Genomic DNA, 23523 nt, shown 5'->3' with positions numbered 1-23523 from the left:
CAAATGTCTTGAGATCAGACAGTTCTTTGTTGCTTTTTGAGACTGTATGTTTCCATGTATTACATTATGCAGACAGAATTGTTTTGTTAGTCTCTTAATTTTTGAGCATGAGATATGACACTCGATACAACAAATTTATTTGAATCTATAAATACCTTAGAGTTTAGCATTCTTCTGATTATGAAAATTCCGACTGAGTGAGAAATAATTCTGACTCCCAAACTTCAAAATTAAAAGACTGAAATGTCTCTCTCTTATTAGAAAATTATTGAATTTCTCTGGCTTGTTGTGCCATATTTCTTATTCAAATTTTTTCATTTCATATACCTTTTCACCCACCAGTTTGATTGCCATGGCTGCAGCCGTGGGTGAATAATTGCCTGTCTTCACAGGAGCATGTTCTGGAGCTAAAGTCGAGTGCTTGCTTCCTGATGTATGCCTCATTTGAATTCTGCCGACAGCCTAGGGGCTGTATTATTCATGCCTTGACAGATAGCACTCACTAAAAGCATTGGAACAGGGCCAGGTACTGGCAGAGAGATAGTGGAGCATTGCAACTTGCAACCGAGAGGAGCATCTATAATACAAAAAAGAGAAATCCTCATACCTCCCTTTTACTAGTCTCACTTTGATGGAAAATTCATTTGCATCAAAATAAAATACCCTAAAAATAAGTGCATTTTTTTATAAACCATGCTTGAAAGTTTAACACAATTTTCCACATTTAATTGCAAAGCTGATTTTAATTAGTAAGGCCCTGCATGTGAAAAATGAAGATTCACTTGGGTGAGTGTAACACATTGCAGTGTCTGCTGAATGCTCTAATTAATGTATGGCTGCTGTACAACAGGGTGCACTGTGGGATATTTATGAAAAATTCTGTGCACGCAGCCAGTCTATCTGTATTTTAGTTCTTGCATCCGCAAGAATAAATAACTTTTCCCCCCTTTATTCTTTATGAGGATATCATTGTGCATGCCATCACTCCATCCATAAACTTTATGGCATGCTTGTCCTTTTTAGTATTTGTCAACGATATTATAAATCAGAAATGGGGACATACATATTTTAACATTAATTTGATAGTAGAGCATGGTTGCATGATGTGCAGAACCTGAGGTCCACTGATGCATTTATGTTAAAACCAAACCACATAACAATGAGTTCCTTATTGTTCCTTGCCTTTATGGTAGTGTGAAAAATCCCACTGAATACTGGAAGTGTCAACAAATGTATATTTATTTGGCAGCTGATAGCTAAACTTTAATATAATGTTAAATAATGATAAAATGATCGACAAGATATTTATATGAGGATAAAAATGCACTCAGGCAATTTCATTCTTTCATTTACGTAATGTAATTCACCTTTCAGGATTTGTAAAAAATGTTAATAAATGGAGCTTTATTGCTTTGTTAAATCCAGCTAGAGAAAAATAAATAAATAATCAAACAAATAAATAAATAAAATGAAAGAGCATAGGGATTTTCAAGCAGAACGCTGCAAACAATAAATAAACGTGCTGACAGAGAATCCATAATGTATTAGAGATCTGTATTGGCTGCTGTCTGCACTCGGCAATATATTCTTTGTCTGATTGTTGATTAATGATTAGGAAGGTACAAAGTTGGGTCTGAACTATCAACCAGATATACACCAGCAATGGGTGTGTGGCTCTGCATGCTAGCAGCCATTGTCTAGTTTTTCCTATACAAAAGAGCCAAAGCTTAATTCCTCATAGCACCATCTGGATTGGGAATAGCAATTTCAGTGGCAGGAAGTTTACGGATCTTCATGTGCCAGGAGTATTAGCCTAATAAAAGGGGGAAAAATAAAAAAGAAAGGCAGGAGAGTGTTGCCCCAAGTGTACAGTCAGAGCAAACAGCAGATTTTGGGTGAGCTTTCTGCTGTGGGTCCCTAGGCTCGTATGTTGCTGAAATGACATTGAAGTGGTGGGTGCTGAGAACATTTATGCAGCAGTCCACTTGCAGCTGAAGAGCTGAAGTGTTTTCTGTGGAGAGGTCTACTTTGAGGTTTTGCTGTCAACCACAAAGTAAATGAGAACTATGCAGGAATAAATTTCTTTTTTTTTTTCTTTTCTTTTTTTTTTTTTTTTTTTTTTTTAAGATCACCCAGTAGTACTGGGGAGATAATTTCCTCAGGAAGATCTTGGAAGTAGCTATATACATTTTTCTTTTGCCTCTGGGAAATCTATTTAGTTGGCCTGCTAAGATTATTTTCTTCTCCTAGCAGATAAACTGTTTGAATACTTTGTGCTTTTCTTGGTGGAACAGAGGATCTACAGAGTTTATTCACATTTCATCTACATATGCCTCTGTTACTCCACTTGTAAACAGTGAATTTCAAGCATCTTAAGAGGTAAAGAAAGAAGCATATGTGGGGCCCAAAACTCCATCTCTCATATTTATCTAGTATTTAAGTGAAGGCCTTTAAGTGAGCATTGACATCAGAGGAATTCTAACCTCATACTTTCTGGATAAAAACCTTTTTCTGTAAGGTGGAGGAAAATATAACTGATTTGTAATGATACAGCCATTTTACATTTAGAAACAGCTTCAGTTCCAGTGTTCCAAATTTTGTGAATTACTTCTTCCTATTCTGTGAATTTCTACCTCAAATATTTCTGTAAAAATAATGACCCTGAGGTTTAAAAAGCTCTGGGTATTTAAGGCATCTGTTTGTTATTGTGTATTTTAGAGATAACACAGTCATAGTTACTAGCCTTACACTAAACAAAAAAAGTCATGAGAAGCTTCGTACTCTGGGCTTTGGGTACTGTGGAGCAGCCTATATCCTCCTTACCAGCATGTTTTTCTGAGCAGCTGTTGTGTCGTTGGGAAATGGTGTAGATGGAAACATCTCAAGTCAAGGCTTTGGGGATAGGAAAAGAACTGATGTATACTGGCAGCTGGGTAGACAGGGAAATCAATTTTGTTCTTTGCTCCAATATCCACACTAATATGACTAACATAGATGACTTGGAAAAAAAAATCTATTAGTGGAAGCATGCTATCTAAGAATACCACTGCTCTAAAACCTTATTCCCCACCTCAGTCAGAATTATCTGAATTTTGCTAGAATCAAAAAAGTGGCAGGGTCAGAGTGGTAAAAGATACTTCTTTCAAGTATTCAGATTTTAAGAGAGCAGACGCTGCAGTATTACCTGGACTAACAAGAGGATATAAAGATAACAAGAAATCAAGAAACTTACTATAATACAAGGAAACCAGAAATGAAGGTCTGTCTATCTTCTGCGTGGTCTAAATCACTAGACTGTGCTAGCAGAATAGTCCACATTGATGGATATGTAGGGTCACAGTGCTGATGAAGTGTCTGGACCACATACCTTCAGAGGAGATGCTGAGAGAGCTGGGACTGTTTAGTTTAAGAAGAGGCAGATCAGAGGAGATCTTATAAATATACATGAATATCTAAAGGGAGGGTGCAAAAAGGATGAGACCAGTGATGCCTACTGCCAGGACACAAAGCAATGGCCACAAACTGAAATAGAGGAGCAGGATGCAATTGTGTGCTGTGCAAGTGACGGAGCACTGGCACAAATTGCCCAGAGAGGGTGTGTAGTCTCCTCTTTGGAGATCTTCAGAAGTTTCCTAAACATAGTCCTGGTGCTGTGTTATTCTGCCTGAGCAGAGGTTGAGCCAGATGGATCCAGAGGTCCCTATCAACCTCATCCATGTTTTGATTCTGTGATAAAGGAGGGAAATGAAGCATAAAAAAGTGAAGGAGTAAGAGAATAAAAACACACTTATAGGAAAAAGCCAGTAAAGAATAGTGTTTTTTGGTTTGTATATATTTTTTTTCCTAAAAATACACTGATATGTCTTTAAAGACTTACATTGCAGTTCTTCAATAAGTTGAGACAGTTCTTTCAAAGACTTCACTTCTTGTTAGTGGTTGGTATGAAGCACTGCTTCTAGTAGTGTCATCTCAGGACAGGGAAAGGAGAGGTACTCCTGAGATATCTTTCATGATGATAATAAATCTAAGTAAATATATCCACAGTACAAAGTCAAATGCCCAGAGGTCAAATATCTCCTGACGATGTCTTCAGCACTATACAGCACTGTACAGCTCAGGACTCTGTAAAATCTGATTGCTTTAACCAGATGTGTAGACCTACCATATCAGTTTCCTGGCTACACAACTGAATCACCTTCCCAGGCAAATTTTGAAATTGACTGATTACATGAAAAGGGATTACAGAACTTTATGCCTAACTTTGTTATTTTCAGGACTCAGCTGTGCTGCACTTTGAGTATGAATGGTACATATGGGAAAGTGGTATAATGCCATAGAGCAAAATATTCCTGTGACTGAATTCAGACTTGTGTCTTAAATCAGTGATTTATCATAAAATTTGTAATGTTGCAAAGCTAAATGAGATTGGACAGGATATGATTGTCATTAACAGCCAGTATCAGCCTTTTAAAGCAGTTGGCTTTAAGTTCAGATCCATGAGGCTTGGAACAGATACTTCTGCCATCTTTTTTTATTTTATTTTTTTATTTTTTAAATTTAAAGTAGTGAGCTAGGCACTAAGTTGGATGAACAAATAGTGAATAAATGCTTTCTCTCCAACTGATACTCGTTGAAGGGATCCACCTGTAATATGCACCTACTACTGATTTTCATCTTCATAGTATCTCCAGGGGAAAATCTTACCTGTTTTGCAAACAGGGAGTAAGTGTTCAGAATAAAGGCTAAAGCTAAAAGCCATCATGCATTTCACATCACCTTTGAGTGACCCAGTCCAAGATGAGGAGCCTCAAATTCCCTCTCTTATTTTGTGTCTAACTCTGAAGTCGAAGCAGACGTGTAACTACAGACTCGTAGAACTATACTGTAAGATTAAACTTCTCAAAATTTCTAGTGTACTGCTAGAAAACATTTATTTGGGCATCCTGATACATACTTTATATGGCATCCATAGCACAATTATTATATCTCTAATTGTGTATCTGATTGTTTCAGTATAGTGTTTTCAAAAACCTCCAATTTTTGATCTGTAAAAACATGGCGCTCACTATTTTATTCTTTATAAATAAGATAGAGCATAATAGAAAAACTTCTGTTTACTATAAAGAAGTTAGTATGTCAGGATACATTTTTACTTAATGTTCTTGATCTGATTTTCTTGATTTTCTTTTATGGACAAAAATGCATCCAAGAAAGGAAGAAAAGAGTTTTGTAGCTGTAAGAATAGAGAACCCTAATTCCAGACCCCAAATTAGCACTTCATATAGAAAACAGATATCCATTTTAAAGAGAAATAGAATTCAGTCTTCACAGGTAGTAAAGATCATGTAAATGTCATCTTTTGCATGAAGCATTAGTGGGCACTCTCAGTGCAGATTACTATAACCTTCTGAATAAGCAATTTTCTTTGATGTGTAAAATGAAGCATCAGTTACCACTGGCAAAAAAAGATATTAAACACCAATTTCTCACACATTCCTATATGCTCCATATTACATAATGGTTAAGGTTGGGATTCCTTCTCTGATTATCTCTTAATGAAAATTCGTCTGAATTCATCTGTTTCTGTAAGAACAAAAGGAAGGTTTAAGGTATTTCCACAAGCAGTGGAAATTCCCCAGTATAGAAAATAGCTTCCTCCATTCCAAATTCTGCATCCAAGTTCTGCTGTAAGTGCTTACATTTCCCTAGGTAGGTGAAGAGTGTACATACTTCACTGGGATGTTAGTATTCCACTGTACAGCTCTGCATAGAAGCTGAGAGCTGTAATGTATTAATTCCCTTGGTAAACAGCAGTTCGTGACTCTGCTACCACCTGACGAATCTGCGTCACAGCCAGAAGTTGAGTCATGCCTCTGAATTCTACTCCAGTGCTTTTTACTTTAGACCATCTATCTCATATTAAAAGTTCATTTACACAAATATTAACAAATAATTATTTGTTATTAAGTATCAGTAGTGACAATAAGCATGTGCTAGAAATGATGATGCACTCTAATTCATAGAACTTGCTTGGTCATGGTATTTTCTAAGATCATCAATTAGGAATAATAGTATCTTGTTTCTTAATAATTATAAGAGCTATTTCAGGCAAAAAGGACAAGCAAATAGTCAACAAGCGTGTATCATGACATGTGATAAATACGCTCTGAGATGCGAGTCTTATGGATATTTACGTATTACTAATGACCATGCTAAGAAAAAGTTTTTGAAGCCTGTTTATCAGAGGATTCTCTAGATATCCTCTACTTTGTGAAGGGAAATAGGAAATCTAAATTCCCAAGCAGATGGGTGGCTGCTCTGCAGTCATCCAGCATTACAATAACTATATTTTATCATTATAAAGCTTTTTGAACTGTTAATTTGAAATCAATTCACAAATGTTAAGACGGTAGCCTCAGTACATCTTGTGATGTTAAGTATTCTATTTCAAATGACAGTAAGAGCCATATTGCTTATGATGTTGAAATGCATTTGCAATAACACATTGGCTTAGGACTGGTCATAGCAACTTTGGAAAAGAAAAAGCTTAGAAAAAGAAAAAGAAGAGATTGCTTCTCTGAAAATGTAGAAATAACTCCGACAAAGTAATTGCGTGACTTTATTTCAAGAAGGACTTTGTAATTAACACTTCTGGTTCTTAAACCACAGACACTTAGCTCTTTTTAATTTCATGCAGTATAAGGTATTTCTATCCTTATGGTCTTCTGTCCCTTCCTCGATGGTGAGCTAAAAATTTCTTTTAGCGCTACCGGCAAGGAAAGTCTATTACTTTCTGAGTCATAGCACTGTCACTACAGCACCTCGGTGTTCCTTGGATATACTGACACACTCAGAACTGACGTGCCCTGGCTTTGCTTAACTCGTGACTTAAAAAGAGACTTTAAGAAATCACACAGGAAGACAGACTCAGGAATTGAGTCAGAATTATAAAACAAATATCATTTCAGAAAGAATACAAATAAATGTTTTAACACTGCACTGTTTTAACACTGCATGAAGTTAAAACAGTACTGTTTTAACCTCATATCTTAGAAATCAGGCCTGCTGCTTCCAGTTATTAAAAGGATGTAGGAGGAAGGACTGAACAGTTAAAATGGCATTGACTAACTTGTTTAAAATGTCAGCATATAAGCAGAACTACAAAATGGGGAAAGCATTCAGTATTTCTATCTACTATGATTGAGAATGTTCAATGAAAATTATAGCTGTCAGTCAGATTTAGCAATCATGGTCTACTGGACTGCTTGGGTAGAAACACATCAGAACAATCACGGTTAATTAAATTTGCTAGTAAGACTTTTTTTTTCCCCTACTTTTCTGTGTATACTATGGATTAAACAGATCTTTTGCATAAGCAGGACTAGAATTTTTTTCCTCTTACACTGAGACATTGTTAGTCTGGTTTATGTTTGTTTTGGTGATCTGAAGGTCTGCTCAAACCTAAGTGACGGTGTTTCTGATGTAGAAGTCTGTAAAATCAAGAACTCCCCAGGAAAACAAACAAACAAAAAAATTGGCTGTTATGAAAAACAGGAATGACATCACACTTCCTATTTATTAACCTGTAATGAAATTTACCATTTTCTGATTTACAGACAGGAAAAAATAACCTGCTAGTTACATTGCAGTGTACTTTTGCACAGTATGAGAGAACTTGAAGTGACATAATATCTATACAGCACACACAGCATCACGAAGTCACAAAGTGGTTGAGGTTGAAAGGGATCTCTGAGTCCATCTGGTCCAATCCCTGCTCAAGCAGTGATGCTGAGAGCAGGGTACACAGGTGGCTTTGGAATACCTCCAAGGATGGAGATCATTCTTTCCTTCTAAGTATGATGGACACTAAAATATTTCATACCTACCCCACTTTCTGATTTAGAGCATATACCTGCTACAGAATGAGAGAAGAAAAGCATTCCACCATTACATTTCTGCATTTGATTTGCACAGAAAGAATATACATTTCTAAACCAAAACATAAGCACAAACCTCTAGAACAGAACTTAATGAGAACTTTGGTACTGAAATGTAAAAGAAAGATCTGTAAAAATCCTGAGTGCAGTTGATAAAACTGGTAATAGAAGACCCATTTATGGAAGCTCAGAGGTGCTTGCCAGCTTAGGTGAGCTGTGTAGCTCACTGCTTTTTACAGGCTAGAACATTTGAGATTTGCAGGCTGCATATAATTACGCCAGAATCCCCTGATCCAATAGACAAAGAAGGCTTTCTCTGGTCACCCTAACATACAGGGCACAGCTCTGATTTCCACAGCATAGCCATCATGTCCCCTTTCTGGACCGGTTAACCCATGAAGCAGCAAACTCCATCAATTAATTTCTTCATCAGCCTGAGAAACAAGGACAATGCTAATTCCCAAGCCAGAGTCTTGCTAAAAAGACAGTGAGTGAAGACTGGCAAGGATAATGCTAGATTTTGCCCATGCTGTGGACAGGAGGGAGTTATATGTTTTCTAGAAAGAACAGAAAAGGAGTGAGAAAAAACTAGGTTGGTGATTAAAAGAATCCTCTAGAGAGACCAGATTTACAGCCATAAAAGGGAAGTGATTTCAACAACATTCATTTCATAGTGCTTCGTATTTCCTAGCATAGTTATACCACAGTCAGCATGCTGGATATGGTGACTCCTATGCTCACATACCTATATGTTCCCATTGGGTAATTTATTCAGTGAGGAACTTAGTCATCTAAACTTAAATATTTTAAAGTTAAGTTTGATGACATTTAACTACTCCCCTTGATGATCTGTGCCCCAAATTATGTAGGGACCATTTTTAAAAAGGACTAACTCATTGCTAAATGCCTTTCAATGAAATGTAAGTTTTAAACATCCGATACATCAAAGCATTCAAATAATTAAAAGCAGTTGTTGAAGTGGTATACATTTTCTAAAAACTTGCCTTTCATCTTTTAGAACAAAAAAATCTATTCCTCTTCTTGCCTATTCGTATATGCTTATTCTTCCAGCCGTTTCCCACTTTTACATTTTGGTTTTTGAACAGGACGTCGTTCTGGACCTTTCTCTATTCACTCAATGATCCTTGCTACCTTTCCTGTCTGTTCGTCTTTAAAACTGAACGGCTGATCTTCAGACAAGGATAACTGCCTCATTTTCCTGTGAAACCTAGCCATAGGAGGTATATTGGCAGCAGATTTTCAATGGAAACTGTCGTTTCCACCCACAGCCCAGCTGCCACATTTAAATCATGCTGTGTGGGGCTTCCACTCCCTTGGGAGGCTATTTTCATTTTCCTCCAGAGACTCTCCTACAGTCTAATAGAATTCACTGTCAGATATAATAAGTAACATTATATACCATAGTATTTTTTTGTTAATCGTGATATGAGTCAAGTTGAAGCCTCACTATTCTGGAATGTGATGGAATTTAATTATAATTTTTTGGCCTGAATTGACATCTTTCCTTTCATCAGATATATCAAAATGCCTAGATTAAGGGAAAGGCCCGTATCTAGGCATCTGGCGTTTGGAGTAATGTGATTAAGCCAGTAAGTAAGCTTTCATTTTTAGACCAGAGTATTTCTAATTATTCTAATCATGAATAAAACCTTGAGAGAAGAAATGAACTGAGTGTCAAAGAGACAGTTTTGTTCTTTAATTCTGCCAGTATATTCAACCAATTTATCTGAGATAGGTGAGCATGTATCTTAGCAAAAATACTGTCTGTAGGACTCCCTGATACTACAACAAAGCAATCTCTGTGTTTTGCAGAAGGAGACTGCTTTGATTGGTTGTTAGCACAAGCAAATACACACCTTTTGAGGTGTAAGTCATGGTGGATGGATGCAGCATCATTTTCTCTGAGGGGAGAATAATGGTGCCCAATAATGGTCCTCTACTTCTGTGGTGTTGAAAATCTTAAGCCATTATATTTGTGTCTCTTGATGAATGTACCCTATTACTGCCACACAGAGCAAAAGTTAGGGCAGGACTAATGTGCAAGCATAGAAAGAGCCTTGAATTGCTCTAAAGCATCTCTGATAGAAATTGCTGATACTCTAGTGATAGTTGGAAACAAAATAATACTGAAATAGCTGTGCCCAAGAGGGCTACAAGAGGCCTTGGATCTTTAACAAAGAGGGGTAATACAGCTGACAAAGAGTATGGAGCACAAGTCTTATGAAGAGCAGCTGAGGGAACTGGGATTGTTTAGTCTGGAAGAGACTCAGAGGAGACCTTATCACTCTACAGCTGTCTGAGAGAGTATTGTAGTGAGGTGGGAGTCAGCCTTTTCTCCCAGGTATCTAGAGATAGAATGAGAGCTAATGGCCTTAAGTTGTGCTAGGGGAGGTTTGGGTTGGATATTAGAGTCATAGAAACATAGAATGGCCTGGGTTGAAAGGGACCTCAAAGATCATCCAGTTTAAGCCCCCCTGCCATGGGCAGGGTCATCAACCACTAGACCAGGAAAAAATATCTTCTCAGAAAGAGTAGTAAACCATTAGAACAGGCTGCCCAGAGAAGTGGAGGAGTCACTGTCCCTGGAGGTTTTCAAGAAGAGGGTAGATGTGGCACTGAAAGCATGGTGGAATTGGGTTGATGGTTGGACTAGATGATCTTAGTGGTCTTTTCCAATCTTCTTTTGTTGTATGGTTTGTTTGTTTGTTTGTTTATATGTGTGTTTGTGTTTGAAACACAAAAAGAGAAAAGACACCTTTAAAAGATACTGTAGAGAGTAACCTTTTAGCTCCTTCATAATCATATTGTTTGCTAAATGCATATTAGTAATGGTTTACATTTTTTTCTAAAGAGAATTAATTATAGCTGTAGCTTCATAATGCAGTAAGGTGCAGGGAATGCTGTCATTTCTATTCTATCTTAGACTGATCATGTTGTCTGTGTGCTGTGGAAAGCCACAATCCTTTTTCTTTTTTCAAAATAAAAAGATTTAAACATCTCAGTCCTCTAGCAACCAGAATGTAGAATATTTCACACTTGAATGATTCCTTACCAACCACGCAATACAAAGAGCAGTGTCCTGTAGTTTATGTTGGAGGTGAGAATCCAGTACATAAGCACTGAAGTGGTTGCAGCTTGTATCATTTAGTTTCTGTCATTTTTTTCTATAATTTCAGATGTTAACTGATGACAGACACATGCTTGCATTAGAAGGCTGGCCCACAGTATTATTTTTTTTCATATTCCCTTGCTGTTAGCTTTTTGGATAAGCAAGATACTTAGTGCTATAGTTACAGGAAAATTGGTGTATCGTACTTCTTAATTCTGTGCCATATGTCATTCTTGGTTAAAATGAAGTTGGGAGCCAGTGGTATTGTGTTTTTCATGTAGAGATGACAGAAGGAGTATTTCTGATAGAAATCAGGAGCTGACAGTCTCATTGTAGTAGCCTTACACTAGAGATACAGTAACTGACAGCATACTCTGTTACTCAGTACTTAAGTACATGCTAGAATGATAGTTTGACCTGCTGTGTTGTTTTTAAATATGATCAATCAAGTCTGTATCTAAGGGTGTTGATTGTACTAATGTGTGTCTGGCCGTGTTGTTTAATGATTGACAGTATAACAATGTGAATCATCTTTGATGTCCAGCAGTTTATTTCTCTTGATTTGTGATTGCTTGAACATAGTGCGCTGAATTTCTTAAAAGCAATTGCTTTTAACCTGTTGAAATAGAAATGTTGCATATAATGTTCAAGGTTCAAACATTGTGACTGTGCAAACATCCATTGTAACTGATAGATGCACTCTTGCAGCATTTTCTAACCCTTTCAAATTGGTGAATGATTGATTCTGAAATTTTCCCATTTTATATTATGTTATCATGAAGAAAAAGGAACCTTCCTTGCCCTCTGCTTGTAAAAAGAGTTGTCATTACCACTTAGTTGAAAACACAGGAGGCACACAAATCTGGATGTCGTGGCACCTTCTAGATACTTCTTTGATTTAGCTTAGAGTAGCCAACCTCAATTTTACTGGTGGAAAAAATAGAGGGTTTTTATTCCAGTTTAGATGTCTAAACTGGAATCTAAACTGGAGTGGAGTTTACAATTTGACATTGTTACAGAAATGAGTGTTCTTTGAGTTCATGCAGAAAGGGTCACTGGCTTTGCATGTTTCTATTTTTACATATTTAGGTTACATCAACATAAACACTGAAGTGTTCAGAATCAATAGCCACTTAGAAAAACTTGATTATATGCATTCATCTAATGAATCAATATGAGACATTAAACTTTTTCTCCTTGCACTATCCTAGCGTCTTTGATCAGTCCCTGTATTCACAGGTCTAGCAATAAGATGTAGTCCATTCTGGATTTTGGCTTCTGAACACAGCTGAGTTGGGTGTCACTGTAAGATTTGAGTGCAACTACAGCTTTGTCTGATATGTATCATGCAGGTGTTCTTGAAAAGATAGGTGTTAGGGGGAGGAGAATTATTCATGTTAAGTGATACAGTAGGTGTGCAAAGGAAGTAAGCTTTGTTTTTTTCTTCATCAAAGTATTGTGGTGCCTGTTTTTAAAATCTGCGAAGTATCATCTTTGTTGGAGATGGACATACAATAGTAAAAACAACGAGAGGGTCTAATGGAATGGATTTCTCAAATATATCAGATTCCTTAGCGGTAGAAATATAAGTTAAATTACCATTAACTCTTATTATTGTCAGTGGACAGAGATATTCAAAGTGTCTAAGAAAGGTGAGATTCCACTCTCTCTGGATTGACTATAAAGGAAGCTTAAGATGACTTGTATAAATTTAGATTTTAGCAGCCTAGGGGTAGGTGAGAAATGAAGCCCATCCGTGTCATCATAAGTCATGGAGCAATCAGATATTATATTGATTTATTTACATAAATACTTTTAAATAATTTACAACTGCAGGGCATGTACTTTGCTAACCCGTGCTGCCACATAGGCTTTCAGTCTCATGATTTGTTACATTTACTTTTTACACCTTGCTTTAAATGAGCTCTCCAGAGCTGAGCTTTTTCTTGCATATTTGTGCACCACCACTGTGCCTTGTTTTTCTTCACTTAACAGCTATTAGAGTAACCTAATTGAATAAACCTGTTGCTTAAATGGGTCAATTATTGCAAAACCAAAATTTCTTTTCAGTTTTCTTATCCCATAAGCAGAGATTTTCATGACGGGTAAAGTGATCTCTCCAGTCAGAGGGCATATTTTCCAGTAATTTGCTACTCTTCATCATGTGGTTCAGTTACGCCATTTTGAGGTGTTGGTGAGTTAGAGTGGAAAGATTAGGATGCATTTAGGATGCATAGGATCCAGATAGATAAAAGATCTTCACTTTGACTTAAGTTATTGTCTCTGTATTAACTACATCAGAAAGTTCACTTTGTTTTGTTTAAAAATACATATTTAGATTTCTGAATTTCTTAAAAAACTTTTAAATTTTGAGCTCCAAAATTCAGTTCGTTTCACTTTTGCCCAGTGTTTTATATTCCTGTTGTTAGTTCTAAGCACTTTTAGGACTTATTTAGTAAAATTATGATATATACCTGAGGAGATCTGTGGTATGTTTGTGGTTATTCATATGCTTAAAAAGATTCTGAGATGCACAAGGATTTAGTAGGCTTTTAGAGCTCTGTGAAGTAAATAGCACATATGCTACCTTTACTTTTTGAGATCCAGTATGCTAGAGAGTTTCACCTCTCCTATGAGGAAAGGTTGAGGGAACTTGGCTTGTTTAGCTTGGAAAAGAGAAGGTTCTGGGGAGACCTCATCGTGGCCTTCCAGTACTTGAAGGGAGCATATAAACAGGAGGGGGAGTGATTGTTTACAAGGGTGAACAGTGATAGGACAAGGGGGGGATGGTTTTAACTGACACAGGGGAGGTTTAGGTAAGATATTAGGAGGAAGTTTTTCACTCAGAGGATGGTGACACACTGGAACACGTTGCCCAAGGAGGTTGTGGATGCCCCGTTGCTGGAGGCATTCAGCGTCAGGCTGGATGTGGCTCTGGGCAGCCTGGTCTGGTGATTGGCGACCCTGTGCATAGCAGGGGGGTTGAAACTGGATGATCATTGTGGTCCTTTTCAACCCAGGCCATTCTATGATTCTGTGATGATTCTATGATTCCTGAATATTTCCATATTTTTTCTTACTTTTCAGTATTGGAGTACACAAATATTTGAAATTCTAGAAGGAAGAAGGGGATGATAGAATGCACTATGTTTCACTCACTCATGCAAGACAAGTTCAGACAAGTTCAGATAAATTAATGATTTTGACTTAGCTGTAATGCTATTGTATACGCGCCTAATCTGTACAACTAAATGAAGTAAAGATAGTGTTTTTTGACACTTCATGTAAGCATGAAGTATTGTAAGCACTTCCTGCTTACAATAATTTGATCTATTGAAATAGAAGCAGAAGCTCATAGCAAAGCCTGAAGTACAGCATAGCTGCAGAGATGAGATTAGTGTATTTTAAACTGCATTTTTTTAACTTATAGTTTAAATAGGTAAAGTCATAGTAACATGGTCCCACTTAAAAATATATATATATATATATATCAGAACATGTAAAATGGGGATGGTAACACAGATTTTCCAATGCACTGGCTCTGAATTAGTGCTTGATTCCCACTGGAAAGACAGAGGTGAGGGCAGTTGTTCTGCAAGCAGCATTAGATGCTAAGGTGCTTGGCAGTGCAGTGGTTCCAAGAAGGATACCTGATTCTGGAACAGTATTCAGGGGTCTTGCTCAGCTTCCTGCAGGTTACTGGAAAGCAGAGTCCTCTAGACTGGATTTCGTTACAGATGGGATAAGAATAATTTTAATCTGGCTGTTCGGAAGCACAAAACATGTCCTAGCTCTGTTTTGTAATCTGCAGTTAGCCATCTCTGTCCTTCCTGAGCTTTTACCTGTTGCTTTTATTTTCTCTTCTATAGCTTACTGGTTAGTGTGCTGGGCAAAGTTCTTTGTCTTTCACAGCCTGGGAAGATTTGAATCAGTACCTCCCATATTCCAGGATAGTACTTGGGCTCTACACTGGATTTTTTTTGAGGGGTAGAGAATTCTCCTGATCATACAGCATTGAGAGAATAAAATTATTTCCTATAAATAAAACTATTCCTCAGTTATCACTGTCTGTTGAGGTTATGGCTGTCTGTAGTGAGTTGGCGTACTTTTAAGCAGTCATTTAAATGGGAAAGGAAAATTGTCCTTAGGTGAAAAAGTTTATTCTTACAGTTGAGCATACAAATCTTTAGGCTGGACTAAATCTCTTCTGAATTTTTGATTCTTTCATTTCTACCAATTCAGTAGTCCAGCTTCAATGAGAAGGCTACCACTTCTTCCTCAGAATAGCATGTAGCTGGCTAGGGCATCCTCCCGGAGGGCAAGGAGTATATGTTCAAGACATAGGATTTGGTAGAATCTAAATACCTTATTTGCTGGTCAACTGTTACCAGCTGATAGTATAAGTCCTTTAAAGGTAATCATTGTTTTCAGGGTGATTTAATAGCATGAAGTGTTATGCAAATTAATTAGGTTTGCACACTCTTTGAAGACTGTATTTGTTAGAGGAATTATGTGTGAAATGCCTTTTTTTCTGAATACCCTGAAAGTCAGCACATACAGATTTGGAAGCTGTAGAGTGCAAACCAAAATGATACTTAGGTTATTCAACAGGACAAATATAAGTGCCTTGGAAACATTGTGCCTCCAGCCATAAGCAGAAGTCTGCTTCCAAGCAGATACTTCCTAATTTGCTGTCCTCAAGTTGTATATGGTAAAATTTCACCTGTAGTGCCACTTCAGATACTTATATGCTTTATTAAATGCTTTTTGATAACCTCAGAAGATGTCTATATAGTACATTTCTAGGTTTTATTACCTACCAAATGTTATGCTTTACATTAAAATAAATTCTGACATGAAATAAAACAATGAGATCACTGTTTCTGAGGACGCTTTTTAGGTTGCAAGAAAAAAAAATACTTTCTAAGATTCATTATTAGTCATGTAAGCTTCCTTGATAATCTATGGAGGGAGACAGACTATCTAAGAGGAATGTTTCCTCCAGATATAGGTGTTATGTCACACATTTCATATGTGGGGTAGCGTATAGTCCAGAGGGGAATATTAATCAGTAATCTGATTTGTAAAATTTCACGCCTTTCTCTGGTCCTATACAATATATAGTCAGATATTTTTAATTGCTGTAGCTTTAAAATATTGATTATACCAATTATGCTGAAATTAAAATTATATCAGTAAAACAATATATTTGCAATCAAGGAGTTCAACTCTGGGAAAGTAATGTGTATTTTCTGTTGAAGAATTGTACTCAATCGAAGAGTGAGTGACACTATGTTTTTTAATGATGCAAAATCATGTGGGAGTTAAAAACATACCATAAATCATCTTCTAACTAAGGAATATAAATCCATATATTATTTCTTCAGTTTCTTCAATTATTAATATCTATATGTTCTCTTGGAGCTTATTGCTATGAAATTCAGCAACATTCTTTCCACAAGAATTATTCATGATAGATTCTGAAAGACTGAGACATGCAGCCAAGAAGTGTGGAATATTCAAAACTGTATTTCAGAAAGCCCAAACACATATTCTACAGAAAGCTAAGAGAGTTGAAGCGTGAGGGGAAAATAAGACAAACATAGCTGATGAGGGAAATACGGTGAGCAAAAAAGAGAATGGACAAAAGCGTACACAGCAGATAAATCAATGAGGTCATTGCTTTGAGCAGGGATAAACAAGTCTAAAAATAAGTATATAAGGGAGTGATCACAACAGACAAAATTGAAAATGGGGAGAAAATTGCAGGTGCTATAAGGATAAACAATAACAGATTTTACAAATACATGAGAAACAAGAGGTCAGTGAGGGAGACTGTATTCGCAGTATGTGATTGCGAGAGGAAGTCAGTGACAGATGAGGCAGAGACTGCTGGGAAGCTGAATGTTTCCTTTCCCTTGGCGTGCTCTCCAAAGAGACCAAAGGGAAAATGCCAGAAACAGAGAAGTGTCCTGGAGGCAGAATCTGAAAAATTAATGATACAAAGGCTGATAGCAGAACAGGTTAAAAAGGAAAAAGAAAATAGGGCAGCTAAATAGTAGGTTCCAGCTCTGGTGTCCTCTCCCAGCTTTCTGAAAGACTTCAATAAAGAATTTTCAACACTCACAGACTCTGAGGACTATAGCATATGAGGTAAATATGAGGTATATGGGGTTTATAGCTGAAGAAGACTCCAGTATTTTAAAGGTTTTATGAGAATTGTCCATACAATTGTAGGTTTATAAACTATTAATCCAAGCACAGTCAAAAAAACAAATACAGGATTGTAGGCAAAATGGACAACAAACAGCACAAATTGTGAAATAGTGGACAAAAGCTGAGTCAGAAGTACCTAACATAACTGATATCCTTGGAAAGGTGGCATGTTCTTTAGTCATTCAGTGTCAGTCCCACCCTTAAAATATACAAGTCTGTTCATTTCTCTTGTAATTCTACAAGCAAGGACAGTGAGAGTAGATACATGAAAAACTAAAGTCAATTTCACAGTGTTATTTGAATATTTAAGTTGCAAATAGTTATTTAATCAGATTCATAACAGCTGGTTATGCCCTTCCAGTGGGGCCTGAATCCTGAGAAATATCTTGCATTCTCATATACTTTAAAAAATGTGCAAAAAAGCATAAAGTCATAAAAACAATGACAAATGACCAAAAACGGTGCTGAAAATTTATTTTTACCTTTGATTAATAATTTGTACCTTAATATTCTTAGGGTTATATTTAGATGCAAAAATTAAATAACTGTTCAAATCAGAATAGATGTAGTCGTTATTCTGTTGTCTTCCTCCCCAGTTCCCAGACTATTGAAAATTTTAAAGGCCTGAACTGGAAGGTACTGTTAATTATCTTGATGAACCAGAGGCTTTGCAGAGGAGTTAGGTACATTGGAGCATTGGACCATCAGCAACAGCATGAAATTTAACAAGAATAACTACGAGATTTTGGGATGGAGTAATGCCAAACACAGGTACAGACTGGGAGATGACTGCCTGGAGGGCAGCTCAACAGAAAGGGACCTGGGAGCGTTAATAGACAGCAGGCTTAACATGAGCCAGCAATATGCCTGGGCAGACAAGAAGGCAAGCTGCATTTTGAGGTGCGTGAAACACAGCGTAGCCAGCTGATCAAAATAAGTGATTCTTCCACTATATTTAGTGTTGGTACAGCCTCACCTTGAATATTGTGTGCAGTTGTAGGCTCCTCAATCTAAAAAAATAAGTTAGGGTTCTTGAAATTATCCAGAGAATGACAACAAGGCTGCTAAAAGGATTTGAAGTCATGTCCTGTGGGGACAGGTTGACGACACTCTGGTTGACTAGTCTGGAAAGAGGAGATTGAGAGGCAACCTCATTGCTCTCTGCAACTGCTTGAGAAGAAGTGAAGAGGGAGGTGCTCATCTTTTCTCCCTCTTACTAGTGACAAGATGTGTGATAATTGCTCAAAGCTGTGCAAGGGAGTTTCAGACTAGATATTAGAAAGTTTATTTATTGAGAGGATAGTTAGACATTGAAATAGGCTTTCTAGACAGGTGGTCATTGCCCTGTGCCTGTCCATGTTTAAGAGGCATTTGGGTAATGCTCTTAATGATATGTTTTAAGTTTGTGGCAGCCCCAAAGCAGTCCAACAGCTAGACTCAGTGATATTTACAGATCCCTTCCAGATGGAACTATTCTATTCTATTCTGTTGTATTCTGTTCTGTTCTAAGTTACGATAAGAGAAAGAAATGAAATCTTGGGGATTCTTGAGGCTAAGCTTACTCCCATCTATGGAAATAAAGATCAAGAATTTTTGAAAATATCACTTAAAGATACTGGCATTAAAGAAGCTACAGAAGGAAAAAAGATGGAAATCAAGACAAGAAAGCACGACACATCCACTCAATGAATGTTATTCTTCCTTCTTAAATTGCATTGAATTGATACACAGGTTTCTAAAAACTTCATGATAACCAGGCTGTGATCCATACATATTTTTCAGAGTTGCAACCTGCTAGGCACCTTAGTGAAATGAGTTCCTCTGTCACCATCCAGCCATTTCCCTGGGCACTACACGCACCTTGAAATTCCAGTTCTTAAGAAAAAACTTCCTGCCTTCTCTCAGAGTTCCCTATAAATGGTTTGGATATATAGCTCCTGAATTCCTTCCATAACATCGGGCAAAGTTCCAGAACAATCCTGGAATAACAACAGTGCTCCTCTTTTGCTCCATGTTTTAGATATGATCCAGACCAATGGAGATTGGACTCCTGTTTCTGCCCTGATTGTAAAGGTGTGTGAGATATTATCCAGGAAAATACATTTTGCCTTTCCTCTTGATTCTGAGAAGCTGGAGCTTGGCTAAGAATAGGAATCACAGGGCAAGAGGCAGGCTCTTATTTAACAGAAAGCAGGGAGATATGGATGAGGAATTCTGCCAGTTTTATAGGTTTTGTTTTGCAGCATCTTTGGGTAGAAGCAAATATAATACAAGGAGAAAACACCAGAAACTTATGCTTTCTGCCTTTCCAGGTTTTAGGACTTTTAATAGTAGTAAAGTTTGGGGAGTTTGTTTGTCTGTTCTTTCTCAGAATGTCTCTTGGAGCTCATGTTCTAGAGAAGGGTGCTCTTTCCTGGGATATGCCACATTACCTGTTGGCTGGAACATGTTCCTAGGATCTGTACAGTGTGTATGCTCTATTTCGCTTCTAGCCTGCGCAATTAGGCCTGAACTTCAGTGTTGATTGCTGGAAACTACTTACAGGTAGTACTACTATCGCATACTGTGGTGCTGAAGTAATGCAAAGGGATGGAGTATGGGATTGAGATCACTTCACATGGCTTCCTCTCTGCATTGCATTATCCGTCATGTTCTTCCCCAGCTCCAGCATGAGCTCCCCTGCAAAGGGTGCCATTGCTGGCAGGCTGCATGGCTGCCCCACAGGCTGCAGCTTCTTCCAGGACACGGCCCCATGCTGTGGCATGCTGTGGTGTTCAGAGCACCTCCTCCCCTCTCCCTTTCCTGACCTTGCTGGCTGTAGAGTTGTTTATTATACTCCTTTCTCACACTGCAGCATGCATGTTTTACCCTCTGTTAAGTACACTTTCCCAGAGGCACCTCCATCTTGCCTGCCAGACTCAGCTGAGCACTGTGGTGCAGCCATTGGAGCCAGCTGGAATCAGACGTGTCAAGCACAGAGCAGCCCCAGCCTCGCCTCACAGAGGGGCCTTGCAGGCCCTGATGCCATGTAATCCATTCCACATACTCCAAACCCAAATGAGGATGACAGGCATCTGTCTAGATGGAGGAACTTAAAATTTACTCTGTATTTTTTGATCGTGTTAATGGAAGGAGGATGAAGTCTAATTTAGACATGCTGCATTAGACTTTAAAGAGAACTATAGTCCCTGCAGAGGAAGAGGTGTCTGTGACTCAAAGAAGGTCTCCCTAATCAAGTTTTCCAACCCAATTTTTTGTGACTTTGCATGATCCTCAGGTATGTGTGTGCCAGGCAGACTGAACCAGCTGTCCTTTGAGCAAGTACCTTAAAATACTATGGCTAAGTTAGACAACTAGATAAAATGGACTGCTTGTTACCTAAGTAGCATTTTAGTAATCAGGATGCGTAGATGCTGGGATGTCACAGTGAGATGCAGACACCACAAAGAGGCCCTCTAGTCCACCATAATACTCTTCTCTCTGTATTGGAAAGATGTGGATTTGACAGATAGGGATTTTTGTTCAATGAACAAGGAACTGGTTGTGAGATCATGTCCAGAGAGTGGTAGTCAGTGGCTCAATGTCTGAATGGAGACCAGTGATGAGTGGTGTCCCCCAGGGGTCAGTACTGGGACTGGTACCCTTTAACGTCTTCATCAATGATATTGACAGTAGGATTGTGCGCACAGTAAGTGAGTTTGCAGATGACGCCAAGCTGTGTGGTGCAGTCAGCACACCTGGAGGACAGGAGGTCATCCAGAGAGACTTAGACAGGCTCGAGCAGTGGGCCCAGCTTAACATCATGAGATTCAACAGACCCAAGTGCAAGATCTTGTACCTGGGTGATAGCAACCCCCACTACCAACACAAGCTGGGGGATGAAAGGATTGAGTGCTGCCTTGTGAAAATGGGAAGCTGCACATGAGCCAGCAATGTGCCCTCACAGCCCAGAAAGCCAACCATATCAAAAGAACCATGGTTAGCTGGTCAAGGGAGGTGATCCTGCCCCTCTACTCTGCACTGGTGAAATATCTCTGGAAGTGCTGTGTCCAGATGTAATCATGTTAAAGGGTAGGAAAATGTAATGTAAGAGGAGACATAAGTAGATTTGTCTAAAAGGCTAGAAAAAGCAGTGGGAATGTCACAAAGCTACCTAATCAGAGGAAAAAGGCTAAAAAGATATATGATTTAAGTAGCACTTAAAATCAAACAATGAAGAAAATAAAAGCAAAAGCTTTTTAACAAATAAGTAATTTCTGTGTGCTGTCACTCAGCGTAGTGATAGGGGTTACAACAAGGGTGACCACATTCAGGAAACACAATCACGCAACTTTGAGAATCTGGTGACTGACTACTGTGGTAGAAGAACAAAACTCTAAGGTGCCACTTATGTTATAGTGTATTAACATGACTGAAGAAGAAGGTGTGCTAAGCTTTGAAAAGTTTGTCTTTCTGTACTGATAAATAATTTTATTTACCATTATTATTATTACTATTATTATTTTTTATGTGAGAGCACTTCCAACACTGGCCATAAAAACTGTTAGTTTTTGTTGCAGTGGTGAGCATTCATTTCCATTTATTCAGCCTCATAACTTATAATGAAGAATTGAGAACTTAAGAACAATTCATAATTTATAATAACAAACAATAATGTTAAGAATGCAGTCGTATTTTCATTCGTATTTTCAGTCATTTTTCATTCAAACGTATATTTGTTGTAAACAGTCAAAACCTTAGTAAATGTTACAGAATTATGAAGCAGTGCTTTCTACCTGATTGTTGTATAGATAGCTAATGGGTAGGATAAATTTGCTGTTTTGTTGTTTGTTTGTTTGGTTTTTTTTTTAACTATATTTATCAGCTTCAAAAAAGAGTGTAATATGAAGAAGAAAAAAATAAAAAATGCACAATTGTATGTCACATATACATGCCATACTGTGATGGCATGTGTATGTGACCTTTATCAATAATAATTGTTTACTACTTCACAGGTTTCGTAAGTCTTCTTCACCCTGGTCGTTATTGTCTAATAAGTATTTTAATTTGAAAACATGTTTTGAGAACAGCAACTAATAATGATGTAGAATTTAGCATAAATGACTAAATGATGTGTGTTATATAATCTGACCTACAGAAATCTGTAGAATAATATAATAATTTGCATACTTTATTTTTGCACAGTGTTTATGGCTGTCCTTTGGCAAAAAAAACGAAAAACACAAGATAAGCAGCCCCAAGAACCAGCTCCCAAAAGAAAACCTTTTGTGGTTAAAGCAGACAACTCTTCTGTAGATGAGTGTTATGAAACTGATGGAACAGAGGAGATGGATGAAAAGGAAGAAGAAGAGGAAGAGGAGGATGAAGAAGAGGAGGAATATTCTGATGACAATGATGATCAAGGTGATGAGGAGGAGGATGATGAGGAGATAGATCGAGAAGAAGAAGAGGAGATTGAAGAGGAAGAAGAGGAAGATGAAGAGGAAGGTGAAGATGTGGAGGATGAAGAGGAGGAGGAAGAAGAGGAGGAGGAGGAAGAGGAGGAGGAGGAAGAACGTGGTAATAATCAGAGTATTAGTAAAAAGTAAACACTGTGTTTTCTGGGTTAATCTTCTAGTGTGGTGTGTGAGGATTTAGCTGTGCAATTCTTATTAAAGCTAATGGAAGTCATGCAGTTAAATCTCTGCTCCACACTGAAAATATACCCCCCTGTGTTCTCTTAACATTTATTTTAATAAGTCTGTCTTCCGAATATTTTTTAATACACCAGCACTCACATTTCAAAACAGGAGGGTGGAGGTACATTTGTGCAAAAAAGTACTTGCATAAAATATAATTCTAGTTGTGGAATAATGCATGCATTTACCAGGAGAATATTTACAAAGGTACAAGCAAAGCATCAGCTACAGCTGGATGCCTGTACTGATTGTTTGCAAGTGTTTTTGCTGGATCTGCTTATATAATGTCAATGATTGCCCACGTAAACCTGTCACAATTTCTCAGATATTATTTTCTGAGCGAAAATGGGTCTCTTCCCTTTCAACATTTTTTCCCCAAATTTCCCAGTCCCACCCTCTGCCACAAAACTTTTCAGAATTAACTCTAACTGTATACTTTGGTTCTTTGAGACTTGGATGCTGTGTACTTTAGTTGATTCTACTGAAACTACAGAGAGAGAGAAAGGTTAACATAGATTAAGTCCTAAAATTTATATGTATTAGTTATGATACCTTGGCATAA

General features: G+C 37.6%; 1 protein-coding gene across 1 annotated transcript in view; it reads left to right on the top strand.

Moving 5' to 3' along the window:
* MYT1L (myelin transcription factor 1 like) overlaps positions 1 to 23523 on the top strand; it is a 300887-nt gene that overhangs the window by 177396 nt on the left and 99968 nt on the right. Inside the window, 2 exon segments of the mRNA XM_046939137.1 lie at positions 22468 to 22489; positions 22491 to 22839. Coding sequence (XP_046795093.1) covers positions 22468 to 22489; positions 22491 to 22839 — 371 coding nt within the window.

The sequence above is a fragment of the Gallus gallus genome, chromosome 3 (genome assembly GCF_016699485.2).
Source record: "Gallus gallus isolate bGalGal1 chromosome 3, bGalGal1.mat.broiler.GRCg7b, whole genome shotgun sequence".
Taxonomy (NCBI): Eukaryota; Metazoa; Chordata; class Aves; order Galliformes; family Phasianidae; genus Gallus; species Gallus gallus.
This window is presented reverse-complemented; position numbering and strand designations above follow the sequence as displayed.